This window comes from Vulpes lagopus, chromosome 19 (assembly GCF_018345385.1).
Source record: "Vulpes lagopus strain Blue_001 chromosome 19, ASM1834538v1, whole genome shotgun sequence".
NCBI lineage: Eukaryota > Metazoa > Chordata > Mammalia > Carnivora > Canidae > Vulpes > Vulpes lagopus.
In genome coordinates, this window is record NC_054842.1 from 35,586,981 (window position 1) to 35,612,012 (window position 25,032).

A 25,032-nucleotide genomic window follows, 5' to 3' on the forward strand; every position below is an offset into this window, starting at 1 on the left:
AAGTAGGTAACCTGAACTTCTACATCTAACAGAAAAAGAATTTAGAGCCAACTATTTTTTAATAAACGGTGAGTTTTGTGTTATTATACCTAATTTACAGTAGTAATTTAAAACTATAAGCTATCTGTTTGCTTTCATTTGTACTGGTGTGTGTGTCCATACATATGTTTTAAATGTGTGGTATTTTCTTCTACCTCCAGACTGTACTGCCAAAATTAATTTGTAGAAGAGCTCCAGCTTAAGAAAAAACAAAACCAAGCACTTACATAAATTCAGTCTTCACAAAATTCTCAGAAATGTAATAGAAACCATCCCAAAAGTTTTTCAAGTTGACAAACTCTAGAATAATTTTTGGTAAATTAAGGGAAGTTTAAGTTCATTTGTTGAGTGGTAACAGGTATGTCTGTAGAGTTATCAACACCTATCTACCTATGTAGATAAAAACTTTTATTCTACCTGAATTTACTGCTGGCTAATTTCATGTATTTCTGTTCTAATTTGTCAGCTGAAAAATAACTTAGAATGATGGCTGATTTTGTCTAATGTCTCATGAAGTTTTCATAGGTAAAATAAACATAACTGTTAGAACAAATGATTTAAACAGATACAAGTGAAATAAGAGTAAAGTTTCTAACAATAATTATATTTTATAATATAGGTACCTTAAAAATAGCTTCCCAAGTCTCTGGTAACTTGAAACTTCAGTTTTGCCAAGTTACATAATGGAAATCTGCTGAGTATGTACATCATTTACAAATAAGAAAATACTGAAATATTAATTACTGAATACAGGTTTATCTCCTTTTGGCTTATTACAGAGAAACTAAAAGATATTTGGGTGTGTTAGTGCACTGGAAAACCGAAAAGGGCATTTGCTTCTAGAAATTATGAAACGTATTCATTAACTTACAAATCTACAGAATGCTGGTGTTAACAGTTCATAATTCCTTCTAGGTTTTCACTAGGAACTAAGGTTTCTAAAGATTAAGAATTCTATAATTAATATATGCAATTAAAGCTAACAGAAAGAAGGGAAACATCTCCATATACAAAGAAAGCAAATGTGCTTTTGGTAAAAGAAAGTATGAGAAACATTTTTGAGGGGAAAAAAGTTGTAGACATTTTATGAAAAAAGAAACCTTTGGAAAGGAATTTTACGTGTGGTCAGGACTAAAACTGGAATGGGTAGGTTTTAATATCATAAGTAAGCTGGTGTAAAATTAGAATTTGGTTTTCTGGGTTTTTTTTTTTATATTTTTTATCTACTTTTGATAACAGACTGTGAAGTTTCTTCATCTTTAAGTGATCTGCCTAGAAAATAAAGATACTGTGTTTTATCAAAATAATTTTCTGTGGTTGCTCTCTTTAAGAAAACGGAGTCTTCTCAATATTAAAAGAGCTAAGTTTTGCTAATAGATAATGATTAAGCGTCATCATGATTTGTGATCCTATTTACCCAGTGCGTTAAAACATTTTTCCCCCACAAACTTCCCAAAATCAAATTATACATGTTCTTTTTGGGGAGACGTGGGTGGCTCACTTGGTTGAGCATCTGCCTTTGGCTTGGGGTATGATACCGGGGTCATGGGATCAAGTCCCATATTGGGCTCCCTGCAGGGAGCCTGCTTCTCCTCTGCCTGTCTCTGCCTCTCTCTGTGTCTCTCATGAATAAATAAGTAAAACCTTAAAAAAAAATGTTCTTTTTAATGTGGAAGAAAATCTGGGGGGACACCTAAGTGGTTCAGCCAGTTATAACTACTTTGGAATTTTTCCAAAGGACCTCCTGAAACATTTCAAGGGATCTGTTATACTGATTAGGCTTATTTGATATATTAAATCACATAGAAAATATTGTCAAACAATAGAAAACTTTCTTTACGCTGTATTTGTGTTCTAAAAATTATGTGAAATTCCTAGAAATCTGGTATGTCCTGGTATAATACTGTTACTTGTAATTCTGATTATCTTAAAAGGTTTCTGACATCCTCTGGGACCCCAATGAAAAATGGCAAAAGTAAACTATCTTCTTACTGTTATAGCCTTACGTTCTGAAGTTGCTGTCATTAAAACTGAGGTTCACACTAAAAGGATTAAACCTGAGTATCAGAGAAATGCCCCAGCATTCATGCAAAAGCAATAGCAATACAATCTATAGATTGTGGTACATGTGGAAGAAATCCATTCTGCTTCTGCAAAACCTGTCCCTCACTCACAGAATGTTGCCATCCTGATGGACTTTTAAGATGGCTACAGTCCGCTCCTGAATTAGAGAAATTAAGATGGGTAAGCAATAGCTCTTAAGTCAAACAGTTTGAGGCTATGGGAAACCCAAGATGGCTGCTTGGTTCTTGCTGACTCCCTGGCAAACCCCATTTTTTAGTTTTTGCATTCTTTAACCCACCATAATGCATTTAAGATGACCCAAGTTATGAATAGGGATTGGTAAAGACACTCTTATTAAATTGCAAACACAGGGGGTACTTGGGTGGCTCAGTGGTTGAGCATCTGCTTTTGGCTCAGGTTGTGATCCTGGGGTCCTGGGATCGAGTCCCACATTGGCTCCATGTGGGGAACCTGATTCTCCCTCTGCCTCTCTCTGTGTATCTTTCATGAATAAATAAATAAAATCTTAAATAAATAAATAAATAGCAAACACAGTCTATCAGCAATGTCTGACCTGTCAGATCCATAATCTGAGAATAAATATTTTTGTTCCCAGAGATCTCAGACCTCCTCCCTCTGAACCTTTTTGAACACCTGTAGATGACTTCATTCAATTGCCACTTAGTATGGGTTATCAATATGTTGTTACTGTATATACGTTTTCCAGATTGGCTGAAGCTTTCCCAAGCTCTAAGGCTAATGCCCTCACAGTGGCAAGAAATTGTGAGGAAATGTATTTCCCACTTGTGGTATACCTTCCACAATATCCAGTGATGGAGGCCTCCACTTCACTGGACAGATCACATGAGGTTTAATGAAAACCTCACAAACTTCTTATAATTATTTTTTTTAATTTTTATTTATTTATGATAGTCACAGAGAGAGAGAGAGAGAGGCAGAGACATAGGCAGAGGGAGAAGCAGGCTCCATGCACCGGGAGCCCGACGTGGGATTCGATCCTGGGTCTCCAGGATCGCGCCCTGGGCCAAAGGCAGGCGCTAAACCGCTGCGCCACCCAGGGATCCCACCTTTTTTTTTTTTTTTAATTTTTATTTATTTATGATAGTCACAGAGAGAGAGAGAGAGAGAGAGGCAGAGACATAGGCAGAGGGAGAAGCAGGCTCCATGCACCAGGAGCCCGACGTTCTTATAATTAATACCGTCCCTATCATCTTCAATTATCAGGCAAGGCTCAGAGAACTAATGGGATTCTGAAACTTAAAATTTCTAAACTTGCCTACACTACTGGAATTTCCTTGCCTACGGTATTATCTCTGATGTTGCTGACTGTTAGTAGTTACCCCTTTAGGAAACAAACTTACTCCACATGTGACAGTCACCAGCAGGCCAATGTCACTGGTATAGAACCTTATGCTGATCCCCTGTTGTCTCAATGCTATTAAGACCAGCTACTGTAAATCTCTAATATCTTATGCTCAAGCCTATCATCAATGGGTTAAAGAAGACTTCTTGAATCCCAACTGGTCACAGTATAGAGCTTGGTGACTGGTTATTCTGGAAATGTCATCAGAGGAGGACAGCCCTCAAGCCTCATTGGAAGAGACCTTACCAAGTGCTCTTACCACTACACTTCTGCAAAACTAAAAGGTATTAAGCCTTGGGTATATAACTCATAGCTAATGGAGGTTCCACCTCCAACCTGGACAGAGGCTGGCAACTTCTAAGACAAATTGATGAGGAAGAGAAGTAGCTGATGTCAAGGCAGACTGCTTCTGCCCAAGATGACAGATCAAGACTATAAATTTTAACTGAACAGGAACCTTTTCTCTTTCTCCTTTCTTTTACTCTGGCATTACCCTGAAAAGAAAATGCCCTCATCTCTTTTTCCCAGGCCACTGCTTAAGGGAGGTAAACTCTGGAATTTAAAATAGCCTTTTATTTCAAGCAAGGAGAAAATCTAACTGGGCCCCTAACTTTTCACAAACAAAATAAGACATCTCACTGGGTGACTCCTCTGAAGTTACATTGTTGAGTTAGAAAGGACTTGCCAGGAGGCTTTCATGATTCAGGATTCATTCCTCTTGGCAGGTCCCTACTTCCCTGGTTAGGAATAAATGTAAATGAGTCTATGATCAGGAACTTCTTCTCAATTCTTGAAAAGTACTGCAGAATCTGCTGCTAAAGCAACAAAGGCCCATCAATCATCCTTAGACTCCTTAGCCAAAGCTGTTCTTGATAGAACAGTCTTCAATTACCTTTTAGCTGAGCAAGGAGGTATCTCTGCTGTGACCAACACTACTTGCTATATCTGGATTAACATTTCTTAGGAAGCTGAAATTCAGTTATATCAGACCACAGATCAAGCTACTTGGCTTAAAAGGGTTAACTCCTTCAACAGGGTCTTTCCTTGACTGGTTTGGGTCTTGGGGACCATAGCTCCAAAATGCACTCCAAACACTGGGAATTATCCTACTTATAGTTATCATAATAATCTCTCTGGTACATTGTATTTTCTCACAAATTTTAAATATGTATTTGTTAGCCACTAAGCATCAAGGACTGGAATGTCAAAAAGAAAAAAAAAGAAGAAGAAGAAGAAGAAAGAGAATGACTGACTTCTAACCTATGAATACCATAGGGATTAAGCAAAAATATCCTAATCTATGGATAATGGATACCATATAAAAGAAACAATAAAAACTTCAAGAACTTCAGAATAGTATCTGATAGTGGAACTAATACTTTAAATTTTGATCATATCTTTACATTAAGCAGAGAGCCTGATCAAAATGAAAATGTTAAAAGAAAATGACAGACCTCAAATGCTAGGCCAAGTCACCAGGCTGGGGCTTAATACTTAACCTAACTGCAATTTCAAGCTTCCCCCAAAGTGAAGTCTTTTATTTTTTTTTTTTAATTTATTTATTTATTTGAGAAAGAGAGAGAGAGCAGGGAGGAGGAAGGTGCAGAGGGAGAGGGCGAGAAAAACTCAAAGACTCAATGTTGAGCACAGAGCCATACACAGGGCTCAATCTCACAACCCCAAGATCATGACCTGAGCCAAAATCAAGAGTTGGCCAGTTAATTGACTGTGCCACTCAGGTGCCCCCCCCCTTTTTTAAGATTTTATTTATTTATTTTGAGAGACAGAGCACATGCACATGAGTGCAGAGAGGAGCAAGAGGGAGAAAGAGAATGAAATTAAGCTGAGCTGAAATTAAGAGAGTTGGATGCTTAAGTAACTGAACCACCCAGGTGCCTCCTGCCCCTGCCCCAGAAGTGTAGTCATAACAGTCAGGAATTTTCTGGTCAGCATCAATAAGGTAATCTGTCCTTCCCAGCCCCTCAAAGGAAAATGAGGAAATTCATTTAATAAGACCCTCTGTCTTATTAAAGAGGGAAGGTAACTTTCCTAAAACAATAATTTCTTTTCCTAATTGTCCCACACCATTTTGGCCTATAAAATCTGTCTATTTTGCAACTTGAAGTCCCCTTTACTAGATTAGCTAGGTGGGACACTGCCCAATTCATAAATCATTTAATAAAGCTAATTAGATAGTTGAAATAATTTTGAATTTTATTTTGCACGCAATGAATATTACTTCAGGGATTTTAAAGATGGAAATGGCATAATATATCTACATTTTTAAAATGTCACTTTATCTCCTGTGCAGAGAAGGGTGTGTGTGTGTGTGTGTGTGTGTGTGTGTGTGTGTGTAAAGATGGAAACACGGGGTGCAATTTAAGAAGTTAATGAAGACATCCAGGTGAGAGAAGATAGTGGATTGGACAAGGACAGTAACCATGAACACAAGAGACATTGATGGGTATGAGATATATCTAAGAGGACTATAAAATTAAGGGGACTAATAGTATTCATTTCATATAGCTGTGAAGAATAAATGGCCCATAAAAAATGGTGAGTAAATGTTAGCTATTATTACCACCATTAATGGGCATTCCAAAAGGATCAGATAACAGCTGTTTTAGCAAAAATGAAAAATCATAACGTAATCATAATATAATAATATATTACACATATATAATATAAATCCATAAAAAGCTATGGATGTTTCTTTGGCAATGCAAATGAGTTAGAGAAGTGTAACAGAACTGGAAATTACTACAAGGATCTTATATAAAAGAGTGGACACCAGAGAGGTATAGAAATGAATAGGGTAAGAGTGAGGAAACAAATAGCCTTCAAATGAGATCGAGAGGTTGGAAACTATATCAAGGCAGGGGAGTCTTTTCCATCAGACAAAAAACAATGCATCAAAAAGCAAAGTCTGGAAGAGATTTTTTAACTCTACAAAAGATTTCATCTAAGTGGACTGAATATACTGATTCAGATTCTATCAGCTAGATGTAGCTACCTTGCTAATAACTTCCTAGTCACATACAGAACTTTGGAAAGTGCACTTCACCAATCACTTTGCTTGGAAAGAGAAATGGCCATGTGATTATATACCAATTCATGAGCTGTGACCAAAGCTTGGCTCATAGTCAGGGACCCAGAAGGAACATGAGTAGAAAATTAGTGACAAGGAAATCTGGGGGAAGAGATATATAATAATCCTCTCTGAATAGCTAGGAAAAAGAAAAAAAAAAAAAAAAGATATGTGTCTCCCTGGATGTTCACCAAAGGAGGGCTTTGGAAGAGGATTTTTATAATCAAGTGGATAGGATGGCCTGTTCTGTGGATACAGTCAGATTCCCCAACCAACTCTGTCATCACCGAAAGGGGTTCATGAACAAAGTGGTCAAGGTGGCAGGGATGGAGGTTATGCACGTGCTCAGCAATATGGACCTCCACTCTCTAAAGCCTACCTGTTTCTGACCATTGAGTGCCTGCTCTGACAGCAGCAGAGACTAATACTGAGATCCCGATATAGCACCACTTACCTGGGATGGTCAGCCAACTATCTGGTGATAGGATGATTACACTAGACTGCTTCCACTATGGAAGGGGCAATATTTTATTCTTACTGGAACAGACACTTTAACTTTGGATATGGATTTACCTTCCTTGCATGCAATGTTTCTGCCAAACTACCATTGGTGGAATCACAGGACACTTTATCCACCATCATGGTATTCCACACAGCATTGCTTCTGATCAAAAAACTCATTTCACAGCAAATGAAGTGTAACAACAGGGGCATGCTCATGGTTTTCACTAGTCTTACCATGTCCCCTATTAATCTGAATAGCTAGCTTGAGAGAAGAGTGGAATGGCCTTTTGAAGACTAACTTATAGTACCAGCTAGGTGGCAATACCTTTCAGGACTTGGTCAAAGTTCTCCAGAAAACTATATACGCTCTGAGTCAGCATCTAATATATGACACTCTTATCCCAGGACTCAATGGTCGTGAAATCAAGGTTTAAAAATGGAAATGGTACCATTTGCCATTACCCCTTAGCAACTCACTAGCAAAATTTTTGCTTTCTTTTCCTGTACCCTCATGCTTTACTGGCACAGAGGTCTTAGTTTCAGAACAAAGAAAAAATGATTCCAATGGGAGACATGGCAATGATTCTACTGAACTGGAAGACTCCAACCACTCTAAGCTCCTTATATCTTTGAATCAACAGGTAAAGAAGAGCATTATGAGGGTCGCCTGGGTGGCTCAGTGGTTGAGCATCTGCCTTCGGCTCAGGGTGTGATCCCAGGATCCGGGATTGAGTCCCACATCCCCACATCAGGCTCCCTGCATGGAGCCTGCTTTTCCCTCTGCCTGTGTCTCTGCCTCTCATGAATAAATAAAATCTTAAAAAAAAAAAATAAGGAGAAGAAGGGCATTATGATACTGACTGAAGTGACTGATCCTGAATACCAAGGGGAAATTGGTCTACTACTCCACAGATATAAGGAAGAGTATGTCTAGAATAAAGGAGATCTTTTCTTAGTATACCCATGTCCTGTGATTAAGACCAATGGACAATTACAAGCTAACTTAGGTAGGACTACTAATGACACCTGGACCCTTCAAGAATGAAGGTTTGGGGGGAAAAAAAAAAAGAATGAAGGTTTGGAGGGCTCCTTGGGAGGCTCAGTTGGTTGTGGAGCTAATTCTGGCTCAGTCTTGATCTCAGGGTCCTGGGATCGAGCCATGTGCTTATCCAAGAGTATGCTTATCCCTCTCCCTTTCTGCCTTGGCACACCACCACCCCCCGCCCCCACCATGTATGCATGGTCTCACTCTCTCAAATAAATAAAATCTTTAAAGAAAAAAAAAAAAAAAGAATGAAGGTTTGGGTCAACCGAGCAGGTCAAGAAACACCAGTGAAATGCTTATTACTAAAGGCAGAGGGAATACAGAATGGTTTGGAAGAACGTAGTAATCAATACCAGCTATGACCACACGACTAATTACAGAAATGGGATTAACTATTATGAGTATCTCCTCCTTGTTTTGGTATGCATATGTTTGTGTGTGTGTATGCGCATGCCATATGTACACACAGAGAGTCTTTGTTTCCTTCCCACTCTTTTCCTTTATCATATAACATAAGATGTACTGACTTTATACTGGCTTTATATCATAGTATTTAAGTGTTAATTTTACATCATACCATTTAATTTACAGAGAAACAAGGAGAAAAGTAGATACCATTCAAGGATATTACCTCCTGTTCTGGGAAAGAGCTTAGTGTATTTTTTATTGTACTGGGTAATTTTATCATCTTAGGGGGAATTCTGAACTTGAGTCTTTATTTAGAAATTAAATATGGTTTTCAGAGCTGTGTATACATGCCAAGTTGATCTGTGATGGTTAATTTTAGGTATCAACTTGACTGGGCCACAGAGTGCCCAAATATTTGGTCCAGCATCATTCTAGGTATGTCTGTAAGGGTGTTTTTGGATAAAATTAACATTCGAATGGGTAGACTGAGTGAAGCAGATTGCCCTTCCCAATATGAGTGGATCTTATCAGAACCTGTTAAGTTATGAATAGAATAAAAAGGTAGACCTTCCAACAACTAAGAAGGAACTCTGCCTGTCTGACTGCCTTGAGCTACACACAGGTTTTTTTCCTGCCTGGAACTAAATAAAACTCCTTCGGTGTTAAGCTTGTCTGCTTTCAGACTAGAACTTCAGCATCAGTTCTCCTGGTTTGCTTAATTGAAGATCTCAGGACTTTTCAGCCTCCGTAATCACAGAAGCAATTCTTTATAATAAATCACAACATCACCGTCCTCTTCTGCTTCACTCTCTATACAGCTAACCCTTGAATAAAGGGTTATAGGTACTGACTCCACCTCCAGCCTCATGCAGTCAAAAATCTGCATATAACTTTTGACTCCCCAAAAACTTAACTAATAGCCTACTTTTGACGGGAAGCCTAACCAGTAACATAAACTGTCAATTAACATATTTTGTACATTATCTGTATCATATATTATATTCTTACCAAAAAAGTAAGCTAGAAGAAAGAAAATGTTATTAAGAAAATCATAGAGGGCAGCCCCAGTGGCTCAGGACTTTAGCGCCGCCTTCAGCCCAAGGCATGATCCTGGAGTCCTGGGATTGAGTCCCACATCAGGCTCCCTGCATGGAACCTGCTTCTCCCTCTGCCTGTGCCTCTGCCTTTCTCTCTCTCTCTCTCTCTGTTTCTCATGAATAAATAAAATCTTTAAAAAAAAAAAAAAAACAGAGAAAATAATTTACTGTACTGTATCAAAAAAACAGTGTATATATAAATGGACTCATGTTCAAATTTATGTTGTTCAAGGATCAACCATACACATACACAAACACACACACCCCTTACTGGTTATTTCTCTGTAAAACACTAATACACTCTTCACTAAACTAACACCATCTAAGACCATCAAAACCTTCAAGCATCACCTCCACTGTGAACTCTTCCCTAATGTCCTACGTTTGGTTACATGCCTCTCTTTTGTGCTTCCATAATATTCCCTTAACAACACTTCTATCATAGCACTTAATCACTGATTTGTACACCTTCTCTATGGGATATAAACTCCTTGATAACAGTAACATAAGTATATTCACTTCATATTACCAGTACCTAACACAAACCCTGGCATATACTAAATTATGAGTAAATATATACTAAACCATTAAGAAAACCTTCTTCTGTTTATTTAGAGGATAGTCAATTCAAGAAAAATTACTGTTAAAGAACAAAAGCATACTGTTGCTACCTGTCAGTGAAGGATGCCGACATGAAGAAGCCAGAATAAAGGGTTGTTTTATTTTGAGGCCAGAAATGCTCTCATTTCAACCTTCAGGGGACAAATGACTGACCAACAAATCAAGCCTGGGACATGGTTATGCTCCTCACTTGCAAGCAAACTGTTAAACAACCATTACTGGGACACCGGGGTAGCTGAGTGGTTGACCATCTGCCTTTGGCTCAGGTAGTGATCCTGGGGTCCTGGGATTGAGTACTGCATCAGGCTACCTACATGAAGCCTGCTTCTCCGTCTGCCTGTGTCTCTGCCTCTGTGTGTGTGTGTGTGTGTGTGTGTGTCTCATGAATAAATAAATAAAATCTTTTTAAAAAAATTAAATAAACAACCATCGTCATTTGCAATTACTTAGCTGTATAAATCAAGATTGTCTCCAAAACAAAAGAAATAAGTGGATACTGAGACTACAATTGTTTTTTTTTTTTTGTTTTTTTTTTGTTTGTTTGTTTGTTTTTTTTAATTTTTTATTTATTTATGATAGTCACAGAGAGAGAGAGAGAGGCAGAGACACAGGCGGAGGGAGAAGCAGGCCCTATGCACCGGAAGCCCGATGTGGGATTCGATCCCGGGTCTCCAGGATCGCGCCCTGGGCCAAAGGCAGGCGCCAAACCGCTGCGCCACCCAGGGATCCCTACAATTGTTAATAATAGTCCCAGATTTTGAAATTCTGTATTTAGTATAACAGCTTCATGGTTGGTTCTGTTTAATGGCTTATATTTTATTTTAGTTTCAAAACACCATTATACTGATAAAATTACATTGTTGTCTCTTTTATATAGTGGATCTATGTTTAGGTTTTGATTTATAAAAGAGAGTTGTGGTGCTAAAAAGTTGTGACAACTCCTGCTGTAATAAAAAAAAAGTTAAGTTTTATAGCTGGACAGACTTAAATTTATTTATTTTTTTAAAAAGATTTTAGTTATTTATTCATAGAAATGCAGAGAGAGAGAGAGAGAGAGAGAGAGAGAGAGAGAGAGAGAGGCAGAGACACAGGCAGAGGGAGAAGCAGGCTCCATGCAGAGAGCCTGACATGGGACTTGATCCAGGGTCTCCAGGATCACGCCCTGGGCTGCAGGTGGCGCTAAACCGCTGCGCCACCGGGGCTGCCCTGGACAGACTTAAATTTAAAACTTATTCCTGTCATTTAACAGTTGTGGGATTATAGACAAGTTACTTAATCTCTTACAGCCTCTGTTTTCCTCCTTGTCAAATCCAGACAGTATTGGCAACTACTGTGGTGCAGTATTAGGAGAGTAAAGTAATATACTTAAGACACTCAGTATGTTTCCTTGCATATAAGCATTTGATATCTGACCTATCAATATCACTAATATCTCATCACCTGCAAGACCTGGAAAGAAGATAAGGGACTGCAGGCCTATACATATATATATATATATATATATGGTTTGAAAAAGCAGCTTGAGGATTCTGAATTCTAGATCCTACAACAACAATGGACTTAGGTGTCAAAATATCTCAAACTAAAACATATGCAGAATATATGAATCATAAATACTATACTAACTGGACAGAGTAACTCAGAGATATGAAAAAACAGGGTCTAAAAATTTCATGACCTTTGTCACCATCACCATCAAACCCATTGTTAAGCATGTCTAAATAAGTATTTCCTATTAAAATGTAAGGCATGTTTATTAATACAGATACTATGAGGAATCAGTAATTTTGGGGGGAGCACTCAATGTTCCAAGTTTGTAGACCCTTCACTTCTTGACTTAAATTTTAATTTAAAAATGTATTAATTAGGTTTAGTTACTGAAACCTCTATGAAATAATGTAACATGGGAAACACCATATGATACAATTTATCAAATACAATGTGGCAAACTGAACATGAAGATTAAAAAAACTTGATACCTGCTTGGAAAGCACTTTCATGTGCCCTACGCTTCCCCGGCAGTATGCTTCAAGGATGACACCAAACTGTACTGAGACAGCAGGGATATGCACTTCTGACCTACAAATAAGTTAATAATATTAAGATGGGTTGTTTATAAAACACTTCAGATCACCAAATAAAAATACCAACTTCATATTCTATTATCAAATAAACTTTTAATACTGATCAAAAAACAGAAGAAACATGATCTTGTTCACAACTATTAGTGGGATGGTCAACTCCCCAAGTCTTTAAACACCATAGTTCAAAACCATGTGTGATTTTGTAATTAGTTATGTTTTTTATTCAAAACACCCAAAATTTTCACATCTTATTTGGTTTTCGCAGTTGAAATGGCAATACTGCCAATTAAAAGACAATAAAATAAAACACAAAGATCTGACTCATATCATACAACTGACTAAACCCTCAATTATACAATTTTTTTTTTCACCTAAAGAATGTCATACATGTTTGAAAAAGGAAGGAACACCATGTTTTGTTATTCCTTGGGGGGCTTAAAAATAGGAAGATTGAACTGTATGAAAAGATGACTAATTAAAAAAAAGAAAGGAAAAACCTCTATGAATAATAGGAAGTCAAGATTCAGAAATGTAACCCCCAGAATTAACATCAAAAAAAGAGCTTATTTTTCTTAAGAATTTTACCTAAAATGGAGGAAAGTCCTATTTTTCTGACGATCACTGATTTTAATACTCTGAAGTCCAGATGAAAACGACAAAAATGTGTGAGTACAGAGTCAGAAATGAGGATTCAACAATTTCCCCAGAAACAGAAGGATTTTAGTTATCTTTCCTGATTTTACCCCAATATAAACTCGCTGAAATAAGACTCCTATATTTCTGAAAATGACCTAACAAAGCAGTTGAAAATGTTGCTGCTGTTATACAAAAACTTTAAAACCTCTACCTATTAATAGCAATGATATTAATACCAAAGCCTTTCCAAAAGGAGTCCGTAGATCTGATTTTAGCCCAAATATGTTATAAGTACACAATAAGTAAACCTGACTAGAAAATAGCAATACATTATTAGTTTCAGTTAAAATATCAAGGAGGCTTGGTGGAACACTTACCTGAATTACTTTGCCAAATCCTGAAAATTAAGAGTTGAGTATGAAGAAACAGAAGACACCAAAAAGCGTGTAAATGTTATATATGGCTCAGAAACAACTACAGCAGTGGACGGATAGACTAAATGTTGTATGTTATTCTGATTTATATTTACAAAAACACGAAGTAGACGCAAATTAAAAAATAAAAAAGACTTACCTAAGGTGCCAAAATAGAAACTGCCCTATCCTCCGATTAGCAAGCGCTCTTTCTAAGAGGAATCTAGACAGGGCACAATCAAGAAAAGGCTCATATTTTAAAACTTGCACCAGTTGTAAAAGATACTGAGAGAGTTCTTCATCACTAAAAGAAACAAAAGACAGATAAGTCACTCAACAACCAGTGCCAAAAAAAGATCCCTTCCTATCAAGCTATCAAATACTAACTTACTGAAACACAGTGGTCCTTTTGGGTCAGGCTTATGGCATGCTTGCATTCACTATTCCACTGTTAAAATAACACAAAAAAAGCTCAAAATTTCCTGTGGGCAGGAGGGGGAATGGAAAGGAAAGAAGTAAAGAACAGGTTTATAGGGCATTTCAATTAAATTACCTAGGTTGATACGATTAATGATTGCATTGACAATCAGCCCAGAGCTTCTATAAAATCAGGTACCTTAATAGTGATTACTCATCATGTTGGAAAAGTTATATTCTCAACCAGTTTTTTTTTAAATAAAAATTCCCCCCCCAAAAAAAAATTCCATTAGTAATTTAACAATTTATTTTCCTGTATCATTAGGGTTAGGTAATTCCTTTTCCCAGATAGTCAGTGAACATTAAAATATTAACTTTAGGGATCCCTGGGTGGTGCAGCAGTTTAGCGCCTGCCTTTGGCCCAGGGCGCGATCCTGAAGACCCGGGATCGAATCCCACGTCGGGCTCCCGGTGCATGGAGCCTGCTTCTCCCTCTGCCTGTGTCTCTGCCTCTCTCTCTCTCTCTGTGTGACTATCATAAATAAATAAAAATTAAAAAAAAAAAGAATCTTTCTCTTTTAAAAAAAAAATTAACTTTAAACTATTTAAAGGATAATGAAATGAGTATATGTGTAAGTGGGAACTGATTCCCTGAATTAATACAACATAATATTGTAATTAAATGAGCTGAATTAATTAAGGTTAGTGGTTCTCTGTTTTCTGCCTATCTCCAAACCATTCACATGTAAACACATTCTCATCAAAGGCAATTCCAATGGTCAGGTAAGATAGGAATCCCAAGTCCCCTACTTGCTAACTATAGTCTTGGGCAATAAATGGTTAAAAAAATCTAATGCAGATCTGGGACTGAAACCCAGGGCACTATATTAAAAAAATACTCAGAAGTAGAAAATTTATCATAGGAAAGTCAATCAGAATTAGCCATATCGAACATGGAGAGCACAGCAATCTGTTCCTGGGGATCTATACCCTAAAAAAAAAAAACACTTGGCCAAAAGGGGGCCGGGTAGCCCCTTCCCCTCAGGTCTCCAATGCAACTAGGAGCCTCATTTTTAAAAAGTGGTCAACAATCTAAAGTTTATTGTAAAATCTATGCCCTTTATAAAACTTAGAAATGGTGTAAAAGATAGAAAGGAAGTATAGAAACAGAAGGAGGCTTGCTCTTTCCTTATACTTCAAACTTCACTCCCCTAAAAAAACAACTATAGAAGAATTTGTGTAATTTCCTTTGGACATCACATGACCTGAAATATATATGACTTTTAAAAAGAAGAAAAAGGATTAACAGTATCCATAATTTTCTGAGAACTTCTCTTTTTCAAATAACCATACAGTATAATCTTCATTCTTGACACTAGAAATAGATAAATCTGAAAATGCCGATTCTCTGAGACGGTCTCAATAATGACATTTCTTCAAATAAAGTTCATAGATTTTCACACATGTACTGGCCAAAGGGAACTCTACAAGCATGTTCACTGTAGCACTGTTTACAACAGGGAAGTCTGGAGAAAACAAAATATTCCTCAATATGGAGTAAATAAGATATATCCCTATGAAAGAATATTTCAGAGTAGTGAAGGGAATGAACTATATTTATATGTAATTAGAGAGAATGACCTCAAAAACCTATGCTGAATTTTTAAAAAGATTTAAAATAATACATATGGTAAGACATATCAGTGTAATTTTGAAATGTACAGTGTTACTCTATTTTTTCTTAAAAAATTTTATTTAGTTATTAATGAGAAACAGAGAGAGAGAGAGAGGCAGAGACACAGACAGAGGGAGAAACAGGCTCCATGCAGGGAGCCCGACGTGGGACTCAATCCTGGGTCTCAGGATCAGGCCCTGGGCTGACGGCGGCGCTAAACCGCTGAGCCACCCGGGCTGCCATCTCCATATTTTTATAGTTATAAAATGTAGTATAAACAGAAAAATGTGGTATAAAAGAATACATGGTCAAATGCATGATAATGATTGTCTTTGGGAAGTGAAAGCAATCAGGATTAGGTAAAAAAAAAAAAAAACTATGAGGACTTCAGCTTTTGCTATAATGCTATTTGCTTAAAAGTATTAAAAAATGACAAAATATTAACATTTCTTAATTCTGAGTGATAGACAGAAAAGAGTTAACGTAACAGCAGGCCTGAATGTTATCCCTTAAAAAAAGCTTGTTTACAACACTGGTCTTTTAGCCTGCATCTGGAAACAAGGATTTCAGAAGGCTTCTCACCACCTAACAGGTAAGAATGGCTTTGCATGGGTAAATTGTTCTCACAAACAGCATGGTTTATGCTCAACATCCATCTTCTTTCTGGGAGTCTAGAATTTTGCTTTTCTGTTAAGCAGAGGGTGATTCTGTAACTAGCACCCAATAAAAACTCTAGCCACCAAATCTCTGAGGATCGTCCCCAGTAGACAACATTTCAGACATGTTACAACTTGTTGCTGAGGGAATTAAGCATATTCACTGTGATTCCACTGGTAAAGAACTCTTAGAAGCTCCTGCATGGTTTTCTCCAGTCTTTGCTCCATTAATCTTTTTCCTTTACCAATTCTACATGGTCTCCTTTTGCTATAATAAGTCATAGCCAAAAGTATGAATATATGTGAGTTCTGTGAATTCTAATGAATCATGGAAGCCAAGGGGGATCTTGGTTGTGTGTCTCTGGGTTTTGTTTTTGTTTTTTGGTTTTTTTTTTTAAGATTTTATTTATTTATTCATGAGAGACACAGACAGAATGAGAGATAAGAGACACAGGCAGAGGGAGAAGCAGGCTCCATGCAGGGAGCCTGACGCGGGACTCGATCCCGGGTCTCCAGAATCACACCCTGGGCCAAAGGTGGCGCTAAACTGCTGAGCCACCTGGGCTGCCCCTGGGTTTTGTTTTAAAATAGAGAGTAAACGTGAAAGAGGAAGGAAAAAGAGAGAAAGGTGGAGGGAGGAATATAGGGAGAAAGGGGGGGAAAAGGCTTTTAACTCTGAATAATTCCTAGCTCTTTCCTTTCTTATCAACATTCAAGCAGATATCACCTTCTCTATCTACCCCCACATTATTCCTTTGCCCCAAGAAAGCGTTATTCCTTTTCCCCAAGAAAGCCACCTGCAGAATACCTCATCTGTCGCAGGCAGCCCACAGCATATTCTCGCACGTACTGATCTGGATAGTTGAAATCTAGAAGCTCTAAGGCCTCCCGGGGGGGCAGTTTAGGCCAAATCTGAAGTAGTGCCTGAAGCTGTTGAAAAATTAAAACTGGTTCAGAAATTATAGAGGAGAAAAATAATCTATTTTTTCGTGGCAAAAGATGGGTCAAAAGAAAAGCATATGTACAATTACTGAGGCCTCAAAAATCTACTCCTATTAACATGGACTAATAAAGACTGTCTTTGTTGAAATATTCTATAGATAAGCAAGTTTAAAAAGCTATGAAGTACTTACCTGGGAATAGAATGATACACTGAATATAATGATTCTACAATCATTACCATTTAATAATTTTTTAAAGGAAGAAAGAGAAATGATCAAGAAATATTTAAAGGTAAAATTCAAAGTATAAATATAAGCTGTAACACTCAAGCTAATGATAGCTAATTTACATATAAAAAGAGTTCATTAATAACTCAACATAAAATTATTTAAGGGGGACCTTACTTTTAGTTCTCAATATTTTTAAGAATATCCATCACTTAACATAATTTTTTTTTACTGACCATATTATGTTTAAAACCTTTAAATCACAATAAATGACTAAAAAGAAATAGTTTAGGGGCCCCAGGTGGCTCAGTCAGTTGGGCATCTGCCTTCAGCTCAGGTCGTGATCCCAGGGTCCTGGGATTGCACCTCGCATCCAGCTCCCTGCTCAGAGGGGAGCCTGCTTTAACCTCTCCCTGTGCTCCTTCTCACTGTGCTCTCTCTCTCTCTTTTTTAAATAAATAAAATCTTTAAAAAGGAAAAAGTTTATTTTCTATAAACAAAGTAAATATAGCCAGTCTACTATTTATAAATGTCACATAGAAATGATCTAGACAGAATAAAAAAGAATCCCTCCATGGGGATGAGGTGGGACTGCAGGTAGAGGGTGGATTCTAGCAGACATGGTCACATCTTTTGAAACCTTAGCTCCAGAGAACCCAAATACCTAGAAAGAATTCTTACCTGTCTCCCATCAGAGCACTGTGAGACTCATCTCTCAACGTTGCTCCAGGCAAAAAAAAGTCACTGCCTCCTCAAGGTTAGTTATGTTTATAGTACATATTCTTATCGGGGATAGTTAAATGAGAAGAAAAGTGGTTTTGCAAGAGAGCAAAAAAAAAATTTTTTTTATAATTATGATTTGTGGCTAAGTTCAACCCTACCTGATAAAATCATATTCCTTAACATCTGATAAGTATTATCACATAACATATATGTGATATTGGGTATCACATAAGTAGCACCTTGAATCTAAAGACGACACACAAAATGTATGCAACATCAAAACACAAAAATATGGCAAACAGATGGTAATGACTGAAGGACTTCTCTCAACTGACTGCCATTTTCACAGTCATACTGCAAGAAGTAGCCAGAGAGTATTTACTGCCTAGCTGCCTTGTTGTCATTAAGTTATGTGGACTTCGGGTTTAAGAACTAAATAAAAATAAGTTATATTATTTTAATTCTAATTTTTCAACCCCTCTCATTAATTATGTCAAATGCCAATAATACTTGAATGAATATCTAGAAGCTAAGTTAAAAAGTAGGTCTATATGAAGCAATTTTAACCTCACTAAAGATACTTTTAAAGAAATTCATTTTTCCATTACTTTACATTTGCAGAATACTTTTGAATAACTTTTTAAAATTTGATTATATTGCTATTACTACACATTTACATAAATATACATAAACTGCTAACATCATATGAAATTTGGTATTACAATTTAGATAATTACATAAGTTATTTAAATATACTAAAATGTTAGTTTTTTAACTTTTACCTTAAGATCTTAATTATTCTTAAACTTGCATAAATAAAAATAGGCTTTATACTTGCTCGTTTTATGTATATAGCACATATATGTGTAGTACATAAAAAGACACATACTTACCTATGGTATAGAAATATCATGGCAATGGGGCTATTAGAGAAAAAAGTCTGAAATGGCTCCTAACAGAGATGCCTGGGTGGCTGAGTCGCTTAAGCATCTGCCTGTGGCTCAGGTCCTGATCCCAGCGTCCTGGGACAACACCCCATATCATAGAACCCAGTATCGTACCAGGCTCCCTGCTCAGTTGGGGAGTCTGCTTCTCTCTCTTTCTCTGCCCCTACCTCCTGTTCATGCTCCAGAGTTCATTCTCTCTCTCTTAAATAAATAAATAAATAAATAAATAAATAAATAAATAAATAAATAAGATGGGGGTGGGGGGCGGGTGCAGCGGCTCCTAACAAGTGTAGTAATGAAAAAAAGTTAACAAATACTGGTCTAAAGATAGGAAACACCTACCTCATACCACTTTTTTTTATCACAGATGGGACTCCCTCCCCACTTTGACCAAGATCCTAATGGGTGAGCAATCCCCATTATGGGTAGAAGAATGAGGGGGTGGGGGGGTGGACCATTTCCCAATTTCTAGTTAGCACATGGAATACGGAATACATTGTTACACAAAAACAATACTGAAAAGAGTAGATAACATTCAGTAATACTAGAAAGTTTAACTATGCTGTGAGTTAAAACCTCCCCTATTATTGGAAAAAAGCTACCTCTATTAAGTTTACTTACAATTTAAAAAAAAAATTTCACTTACAATTATTAAAGCATTAATATAAAATTAATAAATAAATGTAAAACTATCTCCAAAAAAATTAAATAAATAAATAAATAAATAAATAAATAAATAAATAAATAAATAAATAAATGTAAAACTAAATAAAATATCAAAACTCGCTACTTTAGTTTGGGAAAAGCTATGGAAGTGAACAGGGAAATTTGACTCAGCCATATAAACCGTGAAAGCAGTGTTAACCAACCCATGCCTTCTGCAAAGACTATTGAAACCCCTTTCACATTATGCCAACAGAGTATTTTCCTGTGGATTACTGTGGAAGGGCTACTCTTCTCTTCTTTTTCCCCCTGGGGTGGTGGTGAGAGGGAAAAGCTACTCTTCTATAGAATTTTTACCCATGGCTTAGGCCTCTAGAATCAGAATACAAATCTTGTAACAGACTTCTGGCTCTCCACTTCTTAAGGTAGAGTCAATTTATTAAAAATATAGTTTATATTCAATCTTTTGTACCCATTCACTGTAACTAGCAATGGGACAGAGGTGGGAAAGCAAAACACATTACTTTTTATTCCATCAACATTTCTTCTCTAGACACTAAAAAAAAAAAAAGAGGATTAGGACTGGCTTTCTTCTATCAAAATGGAGAATGTTTATTTATATCTGAAAATAACGCTTAAAAGTTATCTCCTGGAAATGAGATAAGTGTGTTAAATTCCTAAATGTAAAAGTTTTCTGTCCCCAGAGTTCAAATAAATAAATATGAGGGGTGCCTGGGTGACTCAGCTGATTAAGTGCTGACTCTTGATTTTGGCTCAGGTCATGATCCCTGGGTCCTGGTATCAAGCCCCACATGGGGCTCTGCCCTTAGTGGAGAGTCTGCTTAAGGATTCTCTCCCCCCCACCCAGATCCCTCCAATTACTTGCTCACACACTCTCTCTTTCTCTAAAATAAATAAATCTTTAAAAATGGAAATGGAAAATTAGCCCATACTTTTTTTTTTTTTTTTTTTTTTTTAAGATTTCAGAGAGTGAGAGAACGTGCATATGCATACGTGCTAGTGGGAGAGGTCAGAGGGAGAGTCCTCAAGCCGAATGGCTGCTTGGCATAAAGTCTGAAGCCCAGCTAGATCTTATAACTCATGAGATCACCTGAGCCAAAACCAAAAGTCAGTGGCTTAACAAACTGAGCCACCTAGGTACCCTTCATTCCATCTTCTGACACCTAACATAACCTCTCTTTTAGATATCTTTTAAAAGTACAGCAAGAAATTTCTTCCAATTCCATACAAAATAATAATATGATGCATTTCTTGGATAAGCAGTTAGAACTGGACATTATCCACTAGAAGCAGGCAAACATGCCAACTAAAAAATGCTTATATTCTACCATTATGGGAGTTCATAAAAGACTAACCTTGAATTTAGGGAAATAAGTGGCTGCTAAAACCTATACAGAAATAGTTCCTTTTCAGAGTAAGTAATGTTCATATGGCTAATTGCAAAAACAGTCTAAATGAGGCACATTATAATTATGTAACACGATTCAAAAAACTGTTAAAAAATAGAAATAAACTCAAAAGAAGTCCTAAGCTGACAGAAAATAATAAAATAAAATTTAAATGTATATAAATATATAAATAAATATGCATTCCTTGAATTTTTTTAAAAGTCTTACAGATTTCACACTTATATATAACACTGTATGCTAACTATATTGGAATTAAAATTTAAATAAATTTTTAAAACGTCATTGTAGATTTACTAAGACCAGAAAACATTTTTTTTTAAGATTTTATTTATTTATTCATGAGAGGCACAGACACAGACACAGACACAGACAGAGGGAGAAGGAGGCTCCCTGTGGGGGAGCCTGATGTGATGTGGGACTCCATCCCAGGACCCAGGATCATGCCCTGAGGTGAAGGCAGACGTTCAACCCAACCACCCAGGGATATCAAGACCAGGAAACTTTAAACTATCCGCTAAATTCAAACAAGGTGAACAAATTTAGTTATTTTAAAATGCCAAATGTATTTGTTCTGATTTAAAAAGCACATCAAGGACCTTTCTGTAGAACACTGATAACCAACTGGATTTAATAAATGCCAGTGCTTCTTGATAGGACTCTGAAAACTATGCCAAGGAGTTAAAATTTGGCGGTTTTTTTTTTAGAATATTTTTTTTCCTTTTCTTTATTCTACCTAAAGGCAAACATTCATCAACACTGCCCAACTAAAATGAATGTTAAAACTGATTGAAAAGGTTTATGCTCTAAAGTATTAGCTTCTAGAAACAGAGGTAATTTTCAAACAATACCTATTGATTTTATAACAGTCATTGCAAAGATTAAAGTAATTTTAAGATTAAAACTTTGGGGCTCATTGATAAAACTGTTAGAAAAAAATCCAGAACCTACTACATGCAGGCAGGGATTATAGATAATTACACCACAAACCATGTTTTAATCGTTCTTATTGAAAGATACAAAAAAACCTATCTAGTATCTGGGATTTTAAAATCTTAAACTGAAAAAAAAAATAAAATAAAATAAAATAAAATCTTAAACTGTCTAGTCTATCATTTAATGTAGAATTTATATGTAAAATTTAAAACCTGAAAATTTCTCCTATAGAAAATTATCCAACCTATGGAGATATAGGTTCCATTTTACATGAAATCAACAAAGTAATATATACTCCCAAAATGAATCACAAAATACAAAAATTATCTTTTGTTACCTGAGCAACATCCTCAAGCTTATTCCACTTGATCGACAGCAGTAATTTTGGCAGTGACTGTGGAAAATTCTCTCTGCAATCTTGTCTCAAAGTCCATATAAGATCCATTTCATTCTCACAAAGTTGAGACAAAGGATCCCTGTCCAAGATTTCTTTCAGTACAGCAAGAAACTTTTTTCCACCTCGACTCTAAGGAAGTAAAATTATTCATTACATAACTGAATTCTGTGAATATCACTGGCAAACACTTAGCAAATTTTTATACAATGAATTTATAAACAACTTATAAGCTTTAAGATACTAAAGATCTAATTCCTTAAAAAGGTTAATAAAGATGGATGCCCTTTTTATAGGTTTTATTGACAGCATATTAAGTTTGTAAGCTAAGGATGAAAGAAAGAATTATTCTCAAACAGTTCTAAAAAGAGGGGGTATATTGTTTCTTTAAAAATCCATATGCATACACTAGGTGGCAGAATTGCAATTTGGACTAAAAAGTCATTTATTATTTGAACTGAATTTCTATACTTCCATTTTAATTTTCAGTTTCTATAAACAAACAAAACAACAAAGATGAACCAAATATATGAAGTTTTAAAAAAAAGTATGTGTCTTGTTGGCTCAGAGGCATCAAAACCATTTAGTTTAAGAATTGAATCCTGGATAAAACTAAACATGAATCAAATACCATTATCCCATTTTCTTTTCTTTTTTTTTATTTTTATTTTTATTTTTTTTTTCCATTTTCTTTTCTAATCTGTACAAGAATATACTAAAATAATGAAGATGGCCCAAGCTATTTTTTGGATCTAGACTCTGAATTATCATGACATTCAAGGAAAGTGATTTATTTCTCTAAACTTAAAGTAAAACTATACCATTTAGGCCAAAATACATTTAAAAACAAAACAAAAAATAGGGACACCTGGTGGTTCAGTAGGTTGAACATAAGACTCTTGGTTTCAGCTCAGGACATGACCTTAGGGTCTTTAGGGTCATGACACGGAGTCCTGTGTGGGGCTCCCTGCTCCCTGGGGAGGGGGGGGTGGTCTACTTGAGGTTCTCCTTCTCTCCCTCTGCCCCTCTCCCCTCCCCTCACCTGCACTTTTTTGTGTTCTCTAAAACAAATAAAATCTTAGAAAACAAAACTCTCTAGAATTATGACAAGATTCTGTATAGACTTATATTCTATTATTATGTAATTCTGTACTTCACGTTTTCAACTGCAATTTCATACAAGTATTAAAATCGTCATACTAACTTTCTAAAGTAATGAGACTTAAAATAATATATGTATATGTACAAAAGAATGGGGACTATGATTATCATACCATAGGTATTATTGTGCAGAAAATCTGAAAGAATCAACAAAAATATTATTGGAACCAATTTATAATTAGGGCAAGATTGTAGGACACAAGTTTAATAAACAAAAGTAAATTACTTTCCCATATATCAGCAATAAACACATGGGATTTGAAATTAAAAATCTAATACCACTTACATTAGAACCCAAAAATATGAAAACTTAGGTATAAAACTAACAAAATATCTACAAAATCTACATAAGGAAAACTACAGACCTCTGGTGAAAGAAATCAAATAACTAAATAGAGAGATTTCCCATGTTCATGAATAGGAAGATTCATTATTACCAAAATGTCAGCTCTTCCAATGTAATCAATAGATTCAGTGCAAACCCAATCAAAATTTTGAAGATGCTCACAAACTGATTCTAAACATACAGAGACAGAGAAGACACAGAATAGCCAACATAATACTAAAGAAGAAAAAGATGAAGGACTCATACTACCCAACTTAGTAAATGTGAAATACAAAACTAGAAAATGCCTAGAAGATAACATAGCAGAATCTAGATGACTGTTTGGCAATGACTTTACATGTAAACCAAATGCATGATCCATCAATAAAAGAACAAATAAGCTGACTTCACCAAACTTAATATTAACTGTTCTGTGGAAGACACGGTCAAGAGGATGAAAAAACAAGACTGGGAGAGAGTATCTGCAAGTAGACTTATCTGATAAAGGATTGTTATCCAAAATACAGGAAGAACTTTAAAAATTCAACTATTAGAAAATAAGCCATCAAACTAAAATATGAGTCAGAGACCTAAATAGACACCTCACCATGTAAGACACAAACATAGCAAATAAGCATATAAAAAGATGCTTAAAATTATGTCATCAGGGAAATGCAAATTACAACAAAAATAAGTTATAATATCTATTAGAACTGGCCAGAATCCAGAACACTGACAACATTGAATGTTATTATGGATGTGGAGAAACACTTATTCACTGTTGGTGGAATGTAAAATACTACAAAACCACTTAGGAAGACAGTTTGGCAGTTTCTTACAAACTAAACATACTTTTACCATATAATCCAGTAATCATGCTCCTTAGTATTTACCAAAAGGAGTTGAAAACTTATACCCACACAAAAACCTGCACACAGATGTTTATAGCAGCTTTATTCAAAACTGTCAAAACTTGGAAGCAACTAAGATGTCCTTCAGTGGGTGAATGGACAAACTGTAATACATACAGACAATGGAATATTATTTAGCACTAAAAGAAAATGAGCATTCATGCCACAAAAGACATGGAGGAACTTTAAACTCCTATTACTAAGGGAAAGAAGCCAGTCTGAAAAGACTACATGCTGTATGATTC

At 36.1% G+C, this 25,032-nt stretch overlaps 1 protein-coding gene across 3 annotated transcripts in view; it reads right to left on the bottom strand.

Moving 5' to 3' along the window:
* The window catches only part of PIK3CB (phosphatidylinositol-4,5-bisphosphate 3-kinase catalytic subunit beta), a 205,757-nt gene that overhangs the window by 36,132 nt on the left and 144,593 nt on the right, over positions 1-25,032 (bottom strand). For all 3 annotated transcript variants that reach the window (XM_041734141.1, XM_041734139.1, XM_041734140.1), the window contains 4 exons: positions 22,334-22,522; positions 16,940-17,061; positions 13,544-13,687; positions 12,230-12,329 (listed from right to left, as the gene is read on the bottom strand). In XM_041734141.1, coding sequence (XP_041590075.1) covers positions 12,230-12,329; positions 13,544-13,687; positions 16,940-17,061; positions 22,334-22,522 — 555 coding nt within the window. The remainder of the gene's footprint in view (positions 1-12,229; positions 12,330-13,543; positions 13,688-16,939; positions 17,062-22,333; positions 22,523-25,032) is intronic.